Here is a 20,090-nt window from a genome sequence, read left to right as displayed (position 1 = left end):
TGTTGGTTTCATCAGACCAGAGAATCTTGTTTCTCACGGTCTGAGAGTCCTATAGGTGCCTTTTGGCAAACTCCAAGCGGGCTGTCATGTGCCTTTTATTGAGGAGTAGCTTCTGTCTGGCCACTCTAACATATAGGCCTGATTGGTGGAGTGCTGCAGATACAGTTGTCCTTCTGGAAGGTTCTCCCATCTCCACTGACCAAGGCCCTTCTCCCCCGATTACTCAGTTTGGCCGGGCGGCCAGCTCTATGAAGAGTCCTGGTGGTTCCAAAGTTCTTGCATTTAAGAATGACGGAGGCTACTGTGCTATTAGTGACCTGCAAGGCTGCAGAAATTGTTTTCTATCCTTCCCCAGATCTGTGTCTCGACACAATCCCATCTCGGAGGTCTACGGACATTTCCGTTGGCTTCATCGCTTGCTCTGACTGTCAACTGTGAGACCTTATATAGACAGGCCTGTGCCTTTCCAAATCATGTACAATCAATTTAGTTTAGCACTGGTGGACTCCAATCAAGTTGTAGAAATATCTCAAGAATAATCAATGGAAACAGGAAGCACCCAGTTTTGAGTGTCATAGCAAAGGGTCTGAATATTTATGTAAATGTGATATTTCAGTTGTTTCTTTTTAATTACTTTGCAAAAATTTCCAAACACCTGTTTTCGCTTCTTCATTCTTGGGTATTGTGTGGAGATTGATGATATAAAATTTAAAAATAAGACTGTAACATAACAAAATGTGGAAAAAGTGAAAGGGTCTGAATACTTTCTGAATGCACTGTAGTTCTCAATATTGTATTGGTTTCTTAGAGAAAGTCAGATGTCCTCAATCGGGTACAAGTAAATCAAACACTATCTATGCTTATAGAAGGGCCGTTCAGAAGCCTGACAATGGTGGGAAAGAAGCTGTTCCCGAGTCTGGTGGCGTCAGCTTTCAAGCTTCTGTACCTTCTGCTGGATGGGAGCGGCCAGAAGGAATGACCGGTGTTTGATAAGTCTTTGATTACGTTGGCTGCTTTTCTGATGCTGCGTGAAGTATAGATGGAGTCGACGGTGGGAAGTCTGGTCTGAGTAACGGACTGGGCTACATCTACAACTCTGCAATTTCTTACGGTCTTGGCAAGAGCTACGAAGTAACCCAACAGTAGGTTTTCTATGGGCTTCTGTAGAAGTTTATTAGAGACACTGGAGACATGCCAATAAATATAAAATACTGATCAAAATTACCAAAGGAGCATAAAGGGAATCTGCAAAGAAAATAGAAGTGCTTCTTATCACGTGCTCAATTATTCAGTCTGGAACAATCGAGTCTGTTCCTCAAACCTGTATTGAGCTTTGTGGAAACCATGCAAGAAAGACAAAGACAAATGGGAACAGGAATGAAATGGTGAATTATAGTGATTGGAACCATAACACGCCTAGACTGACAGGACAGTCACATGATGTGGTTTGCTCTCCAGTGTAGAACTAATTCAAAGCAGTATAAATAAATGGATGCATCATGTAAAACAACTGTTTCTGGAAGGTGGGAATAAAATAAAAAAAGACAGGCATCTGCTTTCAGGCAGAATAATTATGTGTTTCTTGCATGGTAGGCAGGTCCAGATGCAACACATGGGATCCAGGGTAAGTACAAAATTGGCTTTGTGATAGTAGACAGTGATAATTCAACTTTTCAGATAGAAGGCCTGGGAAAGTGGAGTGCTGCAGAGATTAGCGTGGAATCCCCTTCTGTTTATCATACGTGTTAACAAATTAGATGAGAATTCTGGTGGCATGATTTTCAAATGACTCCAAAATCATCTAAGATTACAGCTGGGTAGTGATTACCAGAATTAAGATGGCTTATTGCACTTGCACAAAATGCTGGTTAGACAATAATATTGTGTGCCGTTCTGGTCGCCATATCAAAGTCACGATTAAGTGGAGGCAGGTTCGTTTTTATCATTTAAAAATAAATTGGATAGTTATATGGATGGGAAGGGAATGGAGGGTTATGGTCTGAGCGCAGGTATATGGGACTAGGGGAGATTATGTGTTCGGCACGGACTAGAAGGGTCGAGATGGCCTGTTTCCGTGCTGTAATTGTTATATGGTTATATGGTTAAGCTAGAGAGAGTGCATAAAAGACACACAAGACTTCTGCCGGGACTGAGGGCTTAACTTATAAGCAGGAAATGGATAGGGTGGGTCTGTTTACCTTGAAGCAGAGGATGGCAAGGGGTGGCCTGGGGATTTATAAAATTATGGACAGAGTGGGGCATGGATAGGGTAATCAGTCTTTTTCCCAGGGTAGGAGAGGCCAAAACTAGAGAGCATAGATTCAAGATAAAAGGAGAAAGATTTAAAAGGTGATCCAAGGGTCAGGTTTTTCCACCGAGGGTGATGGGTACATAGAACAAGCTGCCTGGGAGATGGCAGGTGCAGGTACATTTATAACGTTGAAAACATATTTGGACAGGTACATGGATTAAAACAGTTTGGCGGGATAAGGGCCAAATGCAGGCAAATGGGATTAATTTAAGATAGGCATCCTGGTCAGACAAGTTAGGCTGAAGGAGATTTTCCTTGCTGTACAACTTGATTCAATTAATGTATTTTAACTTGACTCCAATTTCCTTCTTACAAATGTACGCACTGGATTAATATAGGTTTCACCAAAACTTTCTCCAATTATGCCAAACATGCTATCTTATAAGCAGAAGGTAGACAAAAATGCTGGAGAAACTCAGCAGGTGAGGCAGCATCTATGGAGCGATGGAATAGGTGACGTTTCGGGACGAGACCCTTCTACAGACCTTATAAGCAAACGTGTTTTCTACACAGCTCTTTCATTCTGTTCAAAATCCTGACTGACCATTCTTATATTTTACAAAAATGGGATTTGCTACTGTCACTAAAGGTAATGACACATAGAAAAAAGGAACTGTAGTTGCTCGTTTACAAGATGAAAGACACTAAGGTGCTTGAGTCCAGTCTGGGGAAGGGTCGCAACCTGAAACGTCACCTATCCATGTTCTCCAGAGATGCTGCCTGACCCACCGAGCTGCTCCTGCACTGTGTGTTTTTAAATGTAATAACACTGCAGCTATTCATAAGAGATAGACCAACTCAATGAGCACAGGGATTCAATCTCTTGTCCTTCCTGGTACATTTGATACACCTTTGCACAAAGCAGCAATTTTAACAATTAAGCTCAAAGCAGCAATTTTAACAATTTTTACAAAAACCCTACCTCATACTCAAATCAGCATTGTTTGCAGGCACTGTAATTGTTTACATAAACTACCCAGTAACAACATTTCCCAGCTCCCAACCAGCTTCAGGGTTCTGGTACCACAAGGTGAAATGTGCGGATGCTTGCTAATAATTGCAGAGATTTCAGTTCCCTTCATAGTTCCTCAGAATATGGGGAAGTTTGTTAATGAATGGAGTCTGACCTGAATAACATTCATGCTTGGGTTTGTGTACAGCAACTAAAATTTACACCTCACATTAGGCAATGACCATCACTCCCAATGACATTCAGTAGACCAAATTGAGCTGACTCACAGTTGGGAACTTCAGGGTCCACGCGGGTATTATTTCTGATCAGCACTGGAGTTTCTGATCACAATATTGGGGGATTTACTTACAGGCAATGCCTTCGACTGTCAGATATCTTCCTAATGCTGCAGGATAACATGTAGTGAATAGCTAGTTTAAAATTATTGGAGCGGCAAGTATGGAATTGGGCATTCACAAATCAATGACGTTTTAGAAAGTTAAAAAAAAAAATTATATTACAAGTAGACAAGAAACATTTGTATTGCTACTTAGATTAATAGAATTAAAGCTGAGATCCTAAAATTCCACTACAGGCAAGACAGGCTAAGTGGATTTCTTCTGCGCTACATTTTCTATGGTATGTGCTACTCTATTCCAATCAAACATACGTACTCATTATAGACTTTCCATGCATTTGACCCATGCTGTGACATCAGCTCCAGATTCTCGATTCTCACCGCCTGGTGTTCAAGTTGTGCCATGGAGTTATTCACAGATTCCTGCCAAGCAGTGATATCATTCTTCTGTCCCGAAGATGGAGCAGGCAGTTCGTACCTGTAAAACAATTAAAAAAATACAATGACTGTAAAGGTTTCTTTTCTTTGACGGTTTTCTTCCTCGTCACTGAATACTGGGCATTTTCAGTTGCTGCTGACATATCTCGCAAGTGTCAATTCCCCTTGAGTGTATACATTAAAATGTATACCACCAAATATACCTTTTATGATATAATGAAGTACCCACCAAATCAAATCCCATTCTGGTGACAGAAACACAGTTAACATTTCAAGTCAAAGACCCTTCATCAAAACTAGAATCGAGAAAAAACGTATACTTAAATTCTGGAAAAAGATAACAGTCCCCACAGTGAAGATGTGGATCACAGAAATGACTGAGACACTACATCTAGAAAAAATAAGGCTTGTCTTGAGTGACAAACCAGATCAATTTTTCAAAATATGGTCTCCTTTTATTGAATTTCTTCAACAACACAATGGTTGAACACAAACTCAAAGCCGACGCTAAGGTTGGGTGAGCGGGCATATGGAAGGGCAGTGGGATATATCTCCGCTTCTTTCACTTCTTCGTTAGTTCTGGGGTTTTCATGCTTTCTTTTTTGTGTCTTTCTCGAAATTCTTCTCTTTTTCTTTTCTTTTTTCTTGCCCTTTTTTCCTTTTTCTCTTTTTCCAATTTAGTTATTAGTTTATAAAATGTTAAAACTGAAGCAGTACGAAAATTGTATAACTGTTATGTCGATTACTTTCTCCTTGTACAATTGCTTCTAATAAAACACATTAAAAAAAACTAGAATCGAGAGAAAACAAGTATATTTAAGTTAGAGAGCGAGACTTGAAGAGAACAGAAAAAATGTGTTAATATGTAAATCAAGTTGTTAACACAATTTTTTCACTTTAAAATTCAGATCGGCAGCTTAAGTATTGTTGCTCCTATAATTTTCTTTTAATCAGCCGTTTCTTTAAACCAAGAACTGAAAACTTTACACCAAAGGTAACAGTTGTCTGACTGGACAACATTAATACAATTGCAGCAAATTTCTTTAGTATCCAGCTTTGGTCTAAAACACAGGTTGATCAAGCACCCAGATACCAAAACATTTAAAAATCACAGGCTTCAGCTGAGGCAGTGCCTCCAGTTCCAGGCACCATTTTGGTAACAATATCAAAGCCTTGGAAAGGGTACAAGGGAGATCTATTACAATAGTATCAAGGCTGCAGGACATTTATTACTCAAAGTGAAGTTGAGATTTTTCATGTAATAGAGAAGATAACAGCACGAGCTGAGGGTATCAAAAGCATGAAAAGCTTTGAAAGAATACATAAGCACTTGTTTCTCCAGACAGAAGGCTCATTACCAAGGGGGTCTGATCTCAATTAATGGGGAAACGAGCCTGAAGTGAGAAGAGAATATTTCTTCAGTGAATTAAGAGGATTTGGAATTCACTGACTGGTGATCAAAGTAATTCATAAGGGGACACTAGGCTTGGCTTTGCCATAAGAGCTGGAAAATGCAACCGATTGGCAAATGTTTCAAAGAGCTGGCACACAGGAAGCTAAAATGGCCTCATTTTGCACAAAAAGATGTTATCCGCTTATTCATCCAATCATTCACACATTAGGGATCATAGGGTGAAGTATGGATTTCACAGACTCTTCTGATCAGAATTCAATTCCATGTGAATGAACTTCTTCAAATCATTCTCAGTTATTGTTCTCGATGGTACAAGTTCACACTTTAGTAACGTGCTTTGTTTAGGTCTGTTGTTCACTCACCTCTTCATACTAAGCAGTTCCATTGGCTGGCGAGCTGCAAGACGTTCAAATTCATTCCTCATGATCTCAGTCTATAAAAGGAAGTTAAATAAAATTGATTATCTTTTATGACATGCATAACTATTCTATTCAAAACTATTTCCCTATGGTGTTATATCATTCAGTCATACATAATAAAATGGCAGAATTAACCATTGGTTTGTGACTATTCCAGTTTGTTGTTATATCACATAATTTGCAAGAGCTGGTACATTAGTAAAATATCAAATCAGGATTTTTACTATTTTGATTCCTATACACAACCTGAAGATGTTTCCCTTTTGCCCATCTTGAATCCGTATAATTTTAAAGGTATCTTAAGCAAAAGGGCAGATATAACAGCGAGTTATCTGTCTCCTATGGATTGTTCAAAATATCAGATTACTCAAATTACATTTATTTGATTAACGATTAAATTATTGCTTTTTAAACTGGAGTTACTAACTGCAACAGATACGTGCACATCCTGGCCCACAGGCAAACAATGACAGAACCACACAACCTCTTCTTAACTTTTTCACCCTGGTCATTCCCTCTTCTTCCCTCTGCCAGAAGATACAAAAACATGAAAGCATGTACAGGTGCACAACCTTTTATCCGAAGATCCAAATAACGAAAACCTCCGAATAGCGACATTTTTTCGGTCCTTGAAGAAAGGTCCTTGAAAACGTTCACCGAGGGCGGCCCGCAGAGGTGACAGCGGAACCTCCGGTCGTACCTCGAAGAAAGGGGAACAAAATCCCCATTCATAAATGAGAAGGTGAGGGTATATTGCGCGGGAGGGTTAATAATTGACAATATGCTGCTACCTGCCAGCTGAGTTAAAAAGTTCCCACGGTAGACTCACGATACACAGTGTATCGTGAGTCTTGCGTGGGAACTTTTTAACTCAGCGGGCAGGCAGCAGTAGATTGTCGCTCCCTTCAGTTTCACCCCACCTACACCCCTCTGCTCCCCGGCCATGTGTGTGACCCCTTCCCTCCCCTCTCCAGCTCCCCGCTCATTGCACCGGCGCGGGGGCTTTGTACTGTCTTCACGTCGCGATGCTAGCAGCACAGTGCCAGTCACCGAAGACGTCAGGACCAACGGAACACCGACCCCCAGGCCCACTGCAAGCACGGAGATCCCAGATCAGCAACTCCAGCCCAGCCCCGTTCCAACTCCAGAGGAACACGTTCCCTGTATGGGCAGAAGCTGATGGCGTGCAAGGGGTACGTCTTGTTCTTGGGGTGGCGCAGCTCGGGCTGTGGGCGAACTGCCACTTGTCGCCATAGCGGCCCATCGGGGAGCGGATTCCTCTGGAGTTGGAGGGGGAGGGGGGTATTGTGCTGTTTGATCGCCCCCTACTATTCCAGGGACAGGGAGACAGGACATTCACCGAGGGCGGCCCGCAGAGATGACAGCTGAACCTCCGGTCGGTCCTCGAAGAAAGGGGAACTAAATCCCCATCCATAAAAGAGAAGGTGAGGGTATATTGCGCGGGAGAGTTAATAATTGACAATATGCTGCTACCTGCCCGCTGAGTTAAAAAGTTCCCACGGTAGACACGATACACAGTGTATCATGAGTCTTGCGTGGGAACTTTTTAACTCAGCGTGCAGGCAGCAGCAGATTGTCGCTCCCTTCAGTTTCACCCCACCTACACCCCTCTGCTCCCCGGCCATGTGTGTGACCCCATCCCTCCCCTCTCCAGCTCCCCGCTCAATGCACCGGCGCGGGGGCTTTGTACTGTTTTCACGTCGCCGATGGCAGCAGGCCAGTGCAGTCACCGGAGACATCAGGACCAATTGGACGTCGACCACCAGGCCCACCGCAAGCACGGAGAACCCAGAGACCCACAGCCAGCAGCAGCAGCCCAGCCCCGCTCCAACTACAGAGGAACCTGGGTTGCGGATGACGGGGCGCAGCTCGGGGCGTCGTAGGGGCCCATCGGGGAGCGGGTTCCTGTTGGTCCTGACGTCTCCGGCCACCTGCTATCCTCCGGGAACTGTACCGCCCTTGCAGGAGAGTGGGGTTGTTTGTAGTTGCAGAGGGAGGGGGCAAGAGCGGTACAGTTCCCAGTCTCAGCTCCAGTCCAGGGGGTGGCCGGAGACGTCAGGACCAACGGGACAGCGACCCCCAGGCCCACTGCAAGCACGGAGATCCCAGAGACCCACAGCCAGCAGCAACTCCAGCCCAGCCCCGCTCCAACTCCAGAGGAACACGTAGGGGCAGAAGCGGATGGTGTGCAAGGTACGTCTTTCTTGTTCTTGGGGTGGCGCAGCTCGGGCTGTGGGCAAACTGCCACTTGTCGCCGTAGCGGCCCATCGGGGAGCGGATTCCACTGGAGTTGGAGGGGGAGGGGGTATTGTGCTGTTTGATCGCCCCCTGCTATCCCAGGGACAGGGAGACACAGCGGCTTTTTAGACTGGTGGGCAATCACTTCCAAAGTTCTGCCCACACAGTCAGTACACCTCTCCTACACTGCATTTCATACAAACATTTATTCTGCAAGAAAAAACGACATTGAAGACTCAAACTCGCGACCGAGTAACTGCCGGGATCAAGGCGCAAACTCGCGACCTTGCGGATATGAGCCGAGCACTCTACCACTGAGCCAGCCATTAAAATCTACGCTAAAAAATTTCCATTCCGAAGACCGACAAATTCTGAATTACGAAAAGTGTCTGGTCCCAAGGCTTTCGGATAAAAGGTTGTGCACCTGTACCACCAGATTCTGGAACAGCATTTCCCCTCTTATCAGACAAATGAACAATCCTCCCATACGCATAGGCCCAATCTTCTAACCAACTGCATTGCAGACATTGGGCTATCTGTGTAACTGTATTGCTACAATGTTGTAGCATTCTGGTATTTCACCCTTTGCACCACTGCTTGTACTTGCATATGGCTTGATTAGGTTTAGAGATCGTGTGGAAGCAGGCCCTTCGGCCCACCGAGTCCGTACCAACCAACAATCACCCGTTCACACTAGTTCTACACACTAGTGTCAATTTACAGAATCCATTTAACCTACAAACCTGCACGTCTTTGGAATGTGGGAGGAAACCGAAGCAACTGAAGTAAACCCACGCGGTCACAGGGAGAACGTACAAACTCTGTACAGACATTGCGGTACTAACTCTACCGCTGTGCCATTGCCCCTCCCTGATTGTACTATGTATAGTATGGATATTTGCCAAACAAAAGCTTTTCACTGTATCTGGATACATGTGGTAATAAAACCACAATATTAAAATTGGTACACGTCATATTTATTTTAAGAACTAAACTTCCATTATGCCTACGTTTATGCAAAATCCAACGATGCTCATAAACATCATAACCTGTGGGCACAGAACCACTCTAATTGCAGATGGCAACAGATCTGTGGGGAATTTGAAATACAAGGGACAAGCAAATAATGTTTGATTGGAATGGAAGCAAATTTCTGCTAATAGAGATACCATTTAAAGTAGGACGAAAATCAAATAAGCGCATAGTATGCACTGCTGAGGAAAATAGATTAAATGCTTCCATCCCAGAGACTAGAGTAATAAAATTAAGGTTGGCAATCATTGTTTAACTGAGGGAGTGACATTGTCGGTGACGCCATCTATTGGTGGAGTGGCCAAGATTCACCCAAGTGGATGGAAATAAAATGCCCTCTGGCATGATGTCAAAGAGAAGTCAAGTTATCTGCAATGTCCTAGCTAAAATATATTCCTCAATCAAAGGCACAAATCACCACTTTCTGGTCATTAGTGTATCATCATTCATGAAACATGGCAAGGCTCAAATTTAAATTTAAAAAAAACTGCTGACACTAGAAAACTAAAAATCAAAAAGTGCTGCAAACACTCAGGTCAATGGAAAGAGAAACAGAATTACTATTTACTCTTCCTCAAAACTGGAAGAGAAAAACAAATTTAAGTGGCAGAGAAAGTGGAAGGGGACTGGACCTCAGGGAATACAGGCGCTCCCCAGCTTACGTGCGGTTACATCTGATTTTAAGCTATGGCCAAGAAAGCATTCCAACATCCCTACTTCCTTAGAAGGCTTAGGATGTTTAGCCTAACCCCAACAACCCACCCCAACTTCTAAAGATGCACCATAGAAAACATTTTATCTGGACACATCACGGCCTGGTTTGGGAACAAGATCACAAGAAATTGCGGAGAATTGTGGACGTCGTCCATACCATCACGCAAACCAAACTTCCTCACATTGACTCCATCTATACTTCATGTTGTCTCAGCAAGACTGCCAGCATAATCAAGGAGCAGTCTCACCCCGGCCACTCCCCTTCGTCTCCTCTCCCATCAGACAAGATGTACAGTAGTTTGAATCCGCAATACTTCCAGATTCAGGGACAGTTGCTTCCCTATTGTTATCAAGCAACCAAACTGTCTTCTCATCAGCTAGAGTGTGGTCCCGATGTCCCTCTATCTCATGGAGACATTTGAACTTTCCTTAATCGGACTTTATCTTGCACAAAATGCTGTACCCTTTATCCGTGCACTGTGGATGGCTTGATTTTATTCATATACAGTCTTTTCTTTGACTGGATAACAAGCAAACATTTTTTTTTTGTGTACCTTGGTGCAAGTGATAATAATAAATTAAACTTAAAAAACTGAACTGGAGATAGATGATATCCTGGGATGGGGATTTGCTACAAACAATCAGGAGGGTTTAAACGAATTTGGCGGGGGATGGATCCCTGGGGAGAAAGGAAGCAGATAAATAATTTGGGGCAAACCTAATACTCAACTTTTAGTAGACAAGACAGTCAGAAGAAAGACCAATTGTGTATACAGCATGTATTTCAATATAAGAGGCTTAACAGGCAAGGAGGACAAAGTCAGAGGATGGATTGGTTCAGGGGACAAAGGTGTCATAGCCATAGCAGAAACACGGCTGAGAGAAAGGCAGGACTAGCAGCTCAGCTTTCTAAGCTGAAGACGCTATAGGCCTTGGCTGTACAGGAGAGAGATTGTCTTTTGATGAGGGAGGACATAACGGTGCTTGGAGAAAATAGTCGAGGGAATTATCCAAATGGTTATATTGGTAAAACTTAGAAACAAGATGATGATCTTTGATGGGACCGTATTATTGGTCCCATGCCTATAGTCAGCAGAAAGTATAGAGGAGCAAATGTGTAGGGGGGGGTCGCAGTTAGCTCTAATAATAACTAGACTAAGTGGGACATGTTGGGTCCCAGCATCACATGGGAGGACTGGTCACCAACGCAATATTCCGCCTCTCCACCAATTCCAATATTGCTCGCCAATGGGGGGTGGGGGGGGGAGGGGGGGTCTGTTGCGCTAGTATGGGTGTTGCGGGCCGAAGGTACTGGTTTCCAGAGGGGTAGATAAAGTGGTCAAAAAGGCTTTTGGTACATTGGCCTTCATCAGCCAAAGCATAGAGTATAGAAGTTGGGAGGTCATGTTGCAGTTGTATAAGTCGTTGGTGAGACCGCATCTAGAATATTGTGTTCAGTTCTGGGCATCATGTTATAGGAAAGAGATCGTCAAGCTTGTAAAGGTTTAGAGAAGATTTACGAGGATGTTGCCAGGACTAGAGATTGTGAGTTAGTTTCAGTAGGCTGGCCTTGGAGCGCAGGAGGATGAGGGGTGGTCTTATAGAGGTGTACAAAATCATGAGTGGAATAGATCGGGTAGATACACAGAGTCTCTTGCCCAAAGTGGGCGAATTGAGGACCAGAGGACAGGTTCAAGGTGAAGGGGAAAAGATTTAATAGAAATCTGAGGGGTAACTTTTTCAAACAAAGGGTGGTGGGTGTATGGAACAAGCTGCCAGATGAGGTAGTTGAGGCTTGGATTATCCCACCATTTAAGAAACAGACAGGTACATGAATAGGAAAGATTTGGAGGGATATGGACCAAGCAGGTGGGACTAGTGTAGCTGGGACATGTTGGCCAGTTTGGGCAAGTTGGGCCGAAGGGCCTGTTACCACACTGTATCACACTATAACTCTCTCTCTATGACTCTAAAGATGTTTCTTTAATCAATATATGTACAGAAGAGAGGGCACAGCACGGGACATCATCTTCAGAACAAGGGTGGTGAGTGACTGCATTGTCACTCGGGCTGGAGTTTCAGACCAGTGAGAATAATTCTATTAGTTTTTGAACAGTATTGAAAAAGTTAGCACAAGTCCACAAGCTAAAGTTCTAAATTGGGGCAATGCAAATTTTGGAGTTACAAGGTGGGAACTTGCAGAGATCGCTAGGATGAGACTGTTTGCAGATTAAGGATTGTCTAGTAAGTGGGAAACTTTCAAAAGTGCAATAGCAAGAGTTCAGGGACAACATGTTCCTGTGAGGGTAAAGGACAAGGTTGACAAGTTTAAGGAACCCTGGATGACAAGAAATATTAGGCTCTGGTCAGAAAAAGGAAGCAAACATCAACTTTAGACAGCCAGGATCAGCGAGTCCTTCGACAAGTATAAACATACAAGAGCACTCTTAAGAGGGAAATAAGGAGGGAAAAAACATGAGATGGATCTTGCAAGCAAGATAAAAAGATCCAAGAGATTCATCAAGTATATATTAAGAATAAAAGGGTGGCTAGGGAGAGAACAGGGCCCTTTAAAAATGTGTGGAGCCACAGAAGATGGGCGAGATTTCCAATGAATATTTCGCATCAGTTTTTACTATGAAGATAATGAGAACTAAGGATTAGAGGCAAATGAGGTGTAAACTTTGGGACTATATACCTATTGCCAAAGAGGTGGTATTGGCAGTTTTGAAGCACATTAATGTGGATAACTTTGCGACTCCCAACCATGTCCATCGTCTGACCTGGTGGGAAGCTACGCAGGAAATTGCAGAGGCCCTTCGGAGATATCTGGATCACTTTAGCCACAGGCGACATACTGGAAGACTGGGGGGTGGCTAATGTTCTACATTTACTTAAGAAGCCAGGGAGCTACAGGCAGGTGAGTCTGACATCAGTGGTAGATAACATACTGGAGGGGATTCTGAGAGGCAGAATCTACCAACATTTGGATAGACAAGGAATGATCACAGATAGTCAGCATGGCTTTGTTCATGGTAAATCATGATTCACAAATTGATTTGAGTTTTTTGAAGAGCTAACCAAGAGGACTGATGAGGGCAGGGTGTTGGATGTTGTCTATTTGGAATTTTGCAAGGCCTTTGACAAGGTCCCTTATGGTAGGCTAGTCTGGAAGGTTACATTGCATGGGATTGCAATGTAACCTTCAGTAAAAAAGTATAGTTAAAACATTTGCTATATTTAAGAGGGAGTTAGATGTGGCCTTGTGGCTAAGGTTCCATTGCATGGGATACAAGAAGAGGTAACTAACTAGATACATGATTGGCTTGGCATTAGCAAGCAGAGGGTGAAGATAGAAGGTTGTTTTTCCAGACTGGAGGTCTGTGACAAGTGGTGTGTTACAGGGATTGGTACTCGGTGCATTGCTTGTGTAAATTATTGCATGATAATGCACATGGCATGGTTAGTAGGTTTGCAGATGAAATTATAAAATAAGTGGTATTGAAGATATTTCATCAGTAGGGTAAGTGGGCTGAGGAATGACAAATGATGTTCAGTTCAGATAAGTGCGAGGTATTGCATTTTGGGAAGTTATACATGAGTTGGACTTTCACAGTAAATGGTAGGGCCCTGGTGAGTGTTGAAGAAGAGGGAACAAGTATGTAGTTCCCTGAAAGTGGCATCACAGTTAGATATTGTGGTGAAGATGGCATTTGACATACTGGCCTTCTTCATCAGTTCGGGCACTGATCATAGGAGTTTTGATAAAATGCCATAGTTGTACAAGGTGTTGGCAAGGCGCATTTGGAGCAGTGTACAGTTTTGGTTACCCTGCTATAAGAGAGACATCATTATGGATAAATTGCAGATTTACATAAATATTGTCGAGACTTGAGAGCATGAGTTTTAGGGCAAAGGTTGGACAAGATATAATTTTATTCCTTGAAGCATAGGCGACTGAGGGATGACCTTATTAAAAGGGCATAGATAAGATGAATGCAGTCTTTTTCCCCCAGGGTAAGTGAAATCAAAAACTAGAGGGCATAATTTTAAGGTGAGCGGGGGAAGATTTAAAAGAATCAGATTGGCAACTTCTTCACAGGATGTTGAGCCGTCAGAGAAAGTGGTTGAGATAGGTACAATAACAACGTTTAAAAGACATCTGGACAGGGTACATGGATAGGAGAGTTTAAGATGCAGGTCAAATGCAGGTGATTGAACTAACTTAGATGCATATCTCGGTCACATGGACGCTTTAGGCCAAAGGACCCATTTCCGTGCTGTATTACTCAGACTCACTTCAAATGCTGAATAGTCAGGAGTAGGCAAATAACTCAGGTAATTCTTTGTGGGTCGGTAACGTCTGGTCTCTTCTTCCACAAGAGCAGCTGCCTGAAAGATATGAATAAAACAATGAGATTCTGAATATTAAGGACACTCCCCGACAATTCTAACAGGAATGCAATAGTATAATGTTATAGTAGACTGATGATTAAATTAACACACAGAACAAAGCTGAAATCAAATGTATGCAAACCAAGGCACTATTATTCACTCTATTCAATGGAGCAAATTTCTTGCCTGTGCCAAGTTTGTTCATTTCAGGAAGTGGCAGCTCTACCCAAGATTTTTATTTGGGTATGTGTGAGTGGGAGTTACCGGATAAGGGACATAGGAGTAAATGGGATTTAAAAAAAAACTATTACAAATGATCTATACCCAAAGACTAAACTATCTTTTCTCTTTACAAATGACAATGGATCCCCCATGCATTTTCAACAATTTAGAATACTGTTATATATTTCAGATTGTCGTAGTTGTAGCTTTTTCTTCCCCTTTGTATCTATGAAATATAGTTTGGCCATTAGAGCAGATTAAACATGGACAAGCGAAGGTAAACAAAAATGCTGGAGAAACTCAGCGGGTGAGGCAGCATCTATGGAGCAAAGGAATAGACTCTGAAGAAGAGTTTGAAGAAGGGTCTCGACCCGAAACGTTGCCTATTGAGTAGGAAGGAGGGTTTCGACCCGAAACGTCGCCTATTCCTTTGCTCCATAGATGCTGCCTCACCAGCTGAGTTTCTCCAACATTTTTGTCTATCTTCGATTTTACCAGCATCTGCAGTTCTTTCTTAAACAAACATGGACAAGCAGTTGCTTCCCTGGTGGTTTAGGACATTGAGTGCACTGAGAGTGAGATTTTGCCTTCTTAATTGAAACCAATTTTAGTTTCCAGAGATAGTGATGACATGAATGACATGATGACATGAACTAACTGTTCTGCTGTAAATTGCATAGAAAATACTTTCCAATTCAATTCACCAAAAAATCCCTTAGTTCATAAAAAAAAAAATCTGGGGTTGGTCCTGGTACAAAGACAATTTCAAGCACAAAGACAGTCTGCTCTTTTGGAGAGTAAAACTTCTACCATCACTAATACTAAATTCAACGCCTGGGAAAACCAAGACACAGAAAAGGTATTCTGCTTTATTTAAACAGAAGGTACAGTATAATTGCATACATAAACACAAATGTCAAAATATCTGGCTGGACATTTTTACATTTTAGCTTAGATTTATTATGTTTCCAGTTATTCCATTTTACGTTGAAGTTATTATAATTGGAATTAGGCTGCTATTTTTGTCGTTTCTAAAATTATAACAAGGATAAGTGCACATTGATTTCAACTGTTTTTTTTTATTATTACAATCTAGCCATAATGATCTCATGAGCACAGAACAACTTTGCACATTTTTTGGATAAAACTTCCAAAATTATATCCAGATGACTATAATAAGACAATGTTTATAAATTTGAGTTTGAAATTAACGTTTTGCTTTTTATCTTCAAACATCTATTGATTTACTGTTTAAATGCACATCATTAAATGTCAAAGCAACTGTAATGCCTTTGGGTGAACAGTTAGTGTGACCCTGGCTCTGGAGATGAGGTGATGTAGTTTGAGTAGTTCCCCATTTGTAATACTGATTAGAATATAATATTTGGAACAATATTGTGCCATGAAGCTGATAAGGTTCACTTCTTAATAAACAGACAACTCACAAAAATGTTAGGTTGACCAACTCAAGCTTTACTGATCATTGGCCAGCGGAAGTGACGGGGATACACCAGTCAAGTAAGCAAAAGACACTTGACTTCCCCGTGTGCTCCCACTTCAATGAACAAAGTTTTGCATGGTGTTTTATACTGTGTTGTCACTTAGTCACATTCCAAAGATGTTAGTCATGGTCAAGGATACAGTCAATACACATCACCACATGGCACGTCTGAGCTTGTCTCTTACCAATTAGTAGACACATTTCAAAGGCATCTTATCAGTTGGTACTTCCAAGACATTTCAAAGGCAGCTGTCTCTTATCAGATTATACTTTCGGGACAAGAAATTTCAACGGCCTCGGTCATTGCCTCAATATACCCCAGCCTGAAACAAGCATGGGCTTGACTCTCTCTCTTGGAATACAAGCTACAACCTAGTCAAGTCTTCCACCATGTATCTTTTATATATTTAAAAGCATTTTAAAGCCGACAAAATGCGTTAGAACAATGACACAACCATGACGTAGTGTTGTAGGAAGAGAACTGCAGATGCTGGTTTACATCAAAGATAAACACAAAACACTGGAGTAACTCAGCAGGACAGACAGCGTCTGGATAGAAGGTATGGGTGACATTTCGGGTCAAGGCCCTTCTTGCACCCTGCACAGAGAGTGCGTCTGCAGTAGACTCACTGGTCAGAAACATGCCTTACATTCCATCATAACACAAGAAAGTGAGAAAATAGGAGTCGGGAAGGGGTAGGGTGTCACCTGGTTCCTCAAGCCTCCCTGCAATTTAATATATGACCATAGTTGATGTATCCGAGGCCTCAATTGTTCTTTGTGCCAGATTGCCATTGTTCTTAATCCCCTGATCAAAACTTTATCCAATTTACACTTTAAATATTTCCAATGACCAAGCACAACTCTCTGGGACACCAAATTCTTGAGGTTCACCTCTCTATGAGAAATTTCTAGATACTTTATTTTTAAATCGCATCCCCATTTGCCTGGCTCGAATTGGAGATAGTTCAAATGAGATCATGCAGCAAACATGGAAACAAATTTTTGAGGGCAGTCAATCTGAGGATGATCCTCCAAACTGCCTCCAGATTCAGAATCAAAGCTTTGGTAAAGTTATAAAAGGCTATGTACACATTTCTTTGTTGATGTTCATTGTGGTTTCCTTGGGGTTGTTATACAGCAATTTATGTCGAAAGAACATTGGTTAGGCAGCATTGAGAGTATTGCTTGTAGTTCTGGTTGCCCCATTACAAGAAAGATGTCGAGTTTTGAAGAGGGGTTTACCAGAATGCTACCTGGTTTGAAGGATTTTTGCTACCGGGAGAGTGTGGAAGAAAATATTAATATCCATCCTTACTTAATTTTGATTGGAATTGAACAAGCTAACAAAAGGGTGCTTGGATGCGACAATAGGCAGCTCTCGCTTGACCAGGTGTAGAAGAGGTTTGTGGGAATCAGCAAAGTAAGATTAAACATACTACCTCTTGTCTGGGAATGTGTTGAAGTGTGGATGGTAAATGTAAACATGAAATATTAGAGGAGATAAGGTTTGTTTTTCCTTTGTGAGAAGTTACAGTGGATCACCCACACCCCCTATCGCTAGTAGCATAGAAATTTTATTGTGAATGGGGGGGCTTATGATTGGTTTGGAGAAGGGATGGTGACGCGGGCCGCATAAAAGATGAGATAGAATAATGCCAAGATGTCCTTGTATTGTGTTTGACGTATTAACCATGTTGAACTTGTTGAATAAGATTGACACAAACAAAAATAAATAATTGGTACCCATATAGTTGATAGCATTTTCCGTATAGTAGTATCTAACAATAGTAAAAAGTTGTTTACTGCACGGAATAACTGTCGGCTAATTCTGCTGTGAAGTCAGAGAACTGGTGAGCTATTAACTGCCGCCATCTCTCCATGATGCAATAAAGTCTCTTGAAGCAAACCTGCAAAGTCTCCGCTTTTCATTTTCCTTTAATTTCTCTCTAAATTAATTTCTTCCAGAGGGTGGATAGACTTGGATCATTTTCTCTGGAAAGTCAATGGTTGAGGGGAGATTTGATAGATGTATATACAATTTTGAGAGGCATAGATAGGGTAGACAATCAGAACCTTTTTTTCCCCCCAGGATGGAAATGTCCATCACTAGAGGGCACAGCTATAAGGTAAATAGGGAAAGTTGAATGAATGAACACTTTATTGTACAGTAGAATTCTTTGCTTGCATACCCATGGTGTGCAATAGTCGCCGCTTAAAGGGTGCTTACCAAGTTACTAAGCACCCCCGCGCCCGGTGTGCTTCCCCCTAGCCGGATCCTCCTTTGTTCCTCCCCCCCGCAGCAGCGTAAACGGGTCTGCTTCATCCGTCGGTCTGTGCCCTCAAACCGTCCTACTAAGCACCCCCTCCAGACTTCGTCGTCCCACACTGGTGTTTATGCTCTACTTAAGCCTCCTCTGGCCTTTCCTCAACTAAACCTATCAGCACAAGCCACTTTTGTCTCTCTTCTATGTTTGTCCCCCAAAATATGCCATGCTATTCCTTCCCCAAGATTGTTTCAATTTATCCCCTGAGGTCCAAACGAAATGCCGTTTCTGCAGCCATACATTACAAACAAATAGACCCAAGACACAACATAATTTACACTCCATCACGCTGTGATGGAAGGCCAAAAAAATCTTATCTCTCCCTGCATCTCCCCCCCCCCCCCCCCCAATGTCGGTCCGTCAAAGCCCCCGGCTCGATGGCGATTGTCCCACCCATTAAAGCCACCGTCCGGGTGATGCGAGGTCTTCACTATGTTAGAGCCCCCGGGTGCGCTCGCAGAGTCCCGCGGCCATTCCAAGCTGCGCGGGGCGGGCTGTAAGGCCCCTCCCAGGACCTTCGACCCCCGCAGGCGGGAGAAGTCGCCGTTGTGAGAGCCCTGAAAAGCGTCCCTCCAGGGACTGGCGGCTGTTTATCCGCCAGACCCGCAGTTGCAGCCTCCGAATCTCCGGAGGTCAGGCCGCAGCAGCAGCTGTGCTCCACCACCTCAACCGCTAACTCGGCCACCCGCGACGGTATCAGTCGTCGGCACCAAGCCACTTTTCCTGTTGGAGGCTCTCTTCAGCCCCATGTTTGTCCACAAAGTAAAGGTCGGGTCTCCCGTAAGGAGAGATTTAAAAGTTACCCCTCCCTATTCCCCCCACCCAGTCATCATACATGAAAACATAGACAAAAAATAATAAAAACGCAGACTGGCTGCAGAGGCCGCTGCTGACGAGAGTCGCGCCGCCTACTGTGTAAGTAATTGTAGCAAGCTCCACAATTCTGGGTAAGTAAGTTTCTTATGAATTCCCTATTCAGTTTCTTCACACCTATTTATACTGGCAGCGTTTAATTGTCCTTCACCCCCCACCATCTCCTACAAATGGAAACATTCTCTCTTTCCGCACTATCAATATTTCAAAAGACCCCGATCAGATAATGAGTTAGGTTTATTTTCCTCTTAAGAGACCCAGTGTAGCCTTGCCATGGTCTTATACATGTATAATATGACTTTCCTATTTTTTGATGCAATCCTACAAATCAAGTGACAGGATTCCTTTATGGTCTTACTAAACGTGATACTTTATTTACGGTAGAACTTTATTTATCTCAGGAAGGAAATTGATCTGCCAACTGTCATAAAACACAAAATATATGAAACATAAAATTAAAGTGACGAGTGGGAAAGATTGTGGATGTGCAAAGATTGGGGGTGGGTCAGTCTACCCCACGACAGAAGGGGGAGGAGTTGTACAGTTTGATAGCCACAGGGAAGAAGGATCTCCTGTGGCGTTCTGTTCTACATCTTGCTGGAACCAGTCTCTTGTGGAAGGTACTCCTCAAGTTGATCAGTGTGTCATGGAGGGGGCGAGCTGTATTATCCAAGATGCTCCACACTTTGAGGAGCATCTTTCCCTCTAAGACCGCCTCTCATGAATCCAACTCCTCCCCCAGGATGGAGCCAGTCCTACTGCAGCCTGCGGCCTTCGCCCTGCTGCCCCAGCACACAACAACAAAGAAGATGGCACTGGCTACCAATGATTGGTAGAACCTCGGCAGCATCTTACTGCAGACGTTGAAGGAGCTG

At 42.9% G+C, this 20,090-nt stretch overlaps 1 protein-coding gene across 5 annotated transcripts in view; it reads right to left on the bottom strand.

Moving 5' to 3' along the window:
- Positions 1–20,090, bottom strand: part of bcas2 (BCAS2 pre-mRNA processing factor) — a 46,011-nt gene that overhangs the window by 17,076 nt on the left and 8,845 nt on the right. For all 5 annotated transcript variants that reach the window (XR_008725377.1, XM_055654423.1, XM_055654424.1 and 2 more), the window contains exons 2-4: positions 14,197–14,289; positions 5,836–5,906; positions 3,938–4,099 (exon numbers count right to left, since the gene is read on the bottom strand). Coding sequence is in view for 4 of the 5 variants with exons in the window: in XM_055654423.1 (XP_055510398.1) it covers positions 3,938–4,099; positions 5,836–5,906; positions 14,197–14,289 (326 nt within the window). In the remaining variant the exon portion in view is untranslated. The remainder of the gene's footprint in view (positions 1–3,937; positions 4,100–5,835; positions 5,907–14,196; positions 14,290–20,090) is intronic.

The sequence above is a fragment of the Leucoraja erinacea genome, chromosome 24 (genome assembly GCF_028641065.1).
Source record: "Leucoraja erinacea ecotype New England chromosome 24, Leri_hhj_1, whole genome shotgun sequence".
Classification (NCBI taxonomy): Eukaryota; Metazoa; Chordata; class Chondrichthyes; order Rajiformes; family Rajidae; genus Leucoraja; species Leucoraja erinaceus.
Note: the sequence above shows the minus strand (reverse complement) of the source record. Positions and strands in the feature narration are given on the sequence as shown.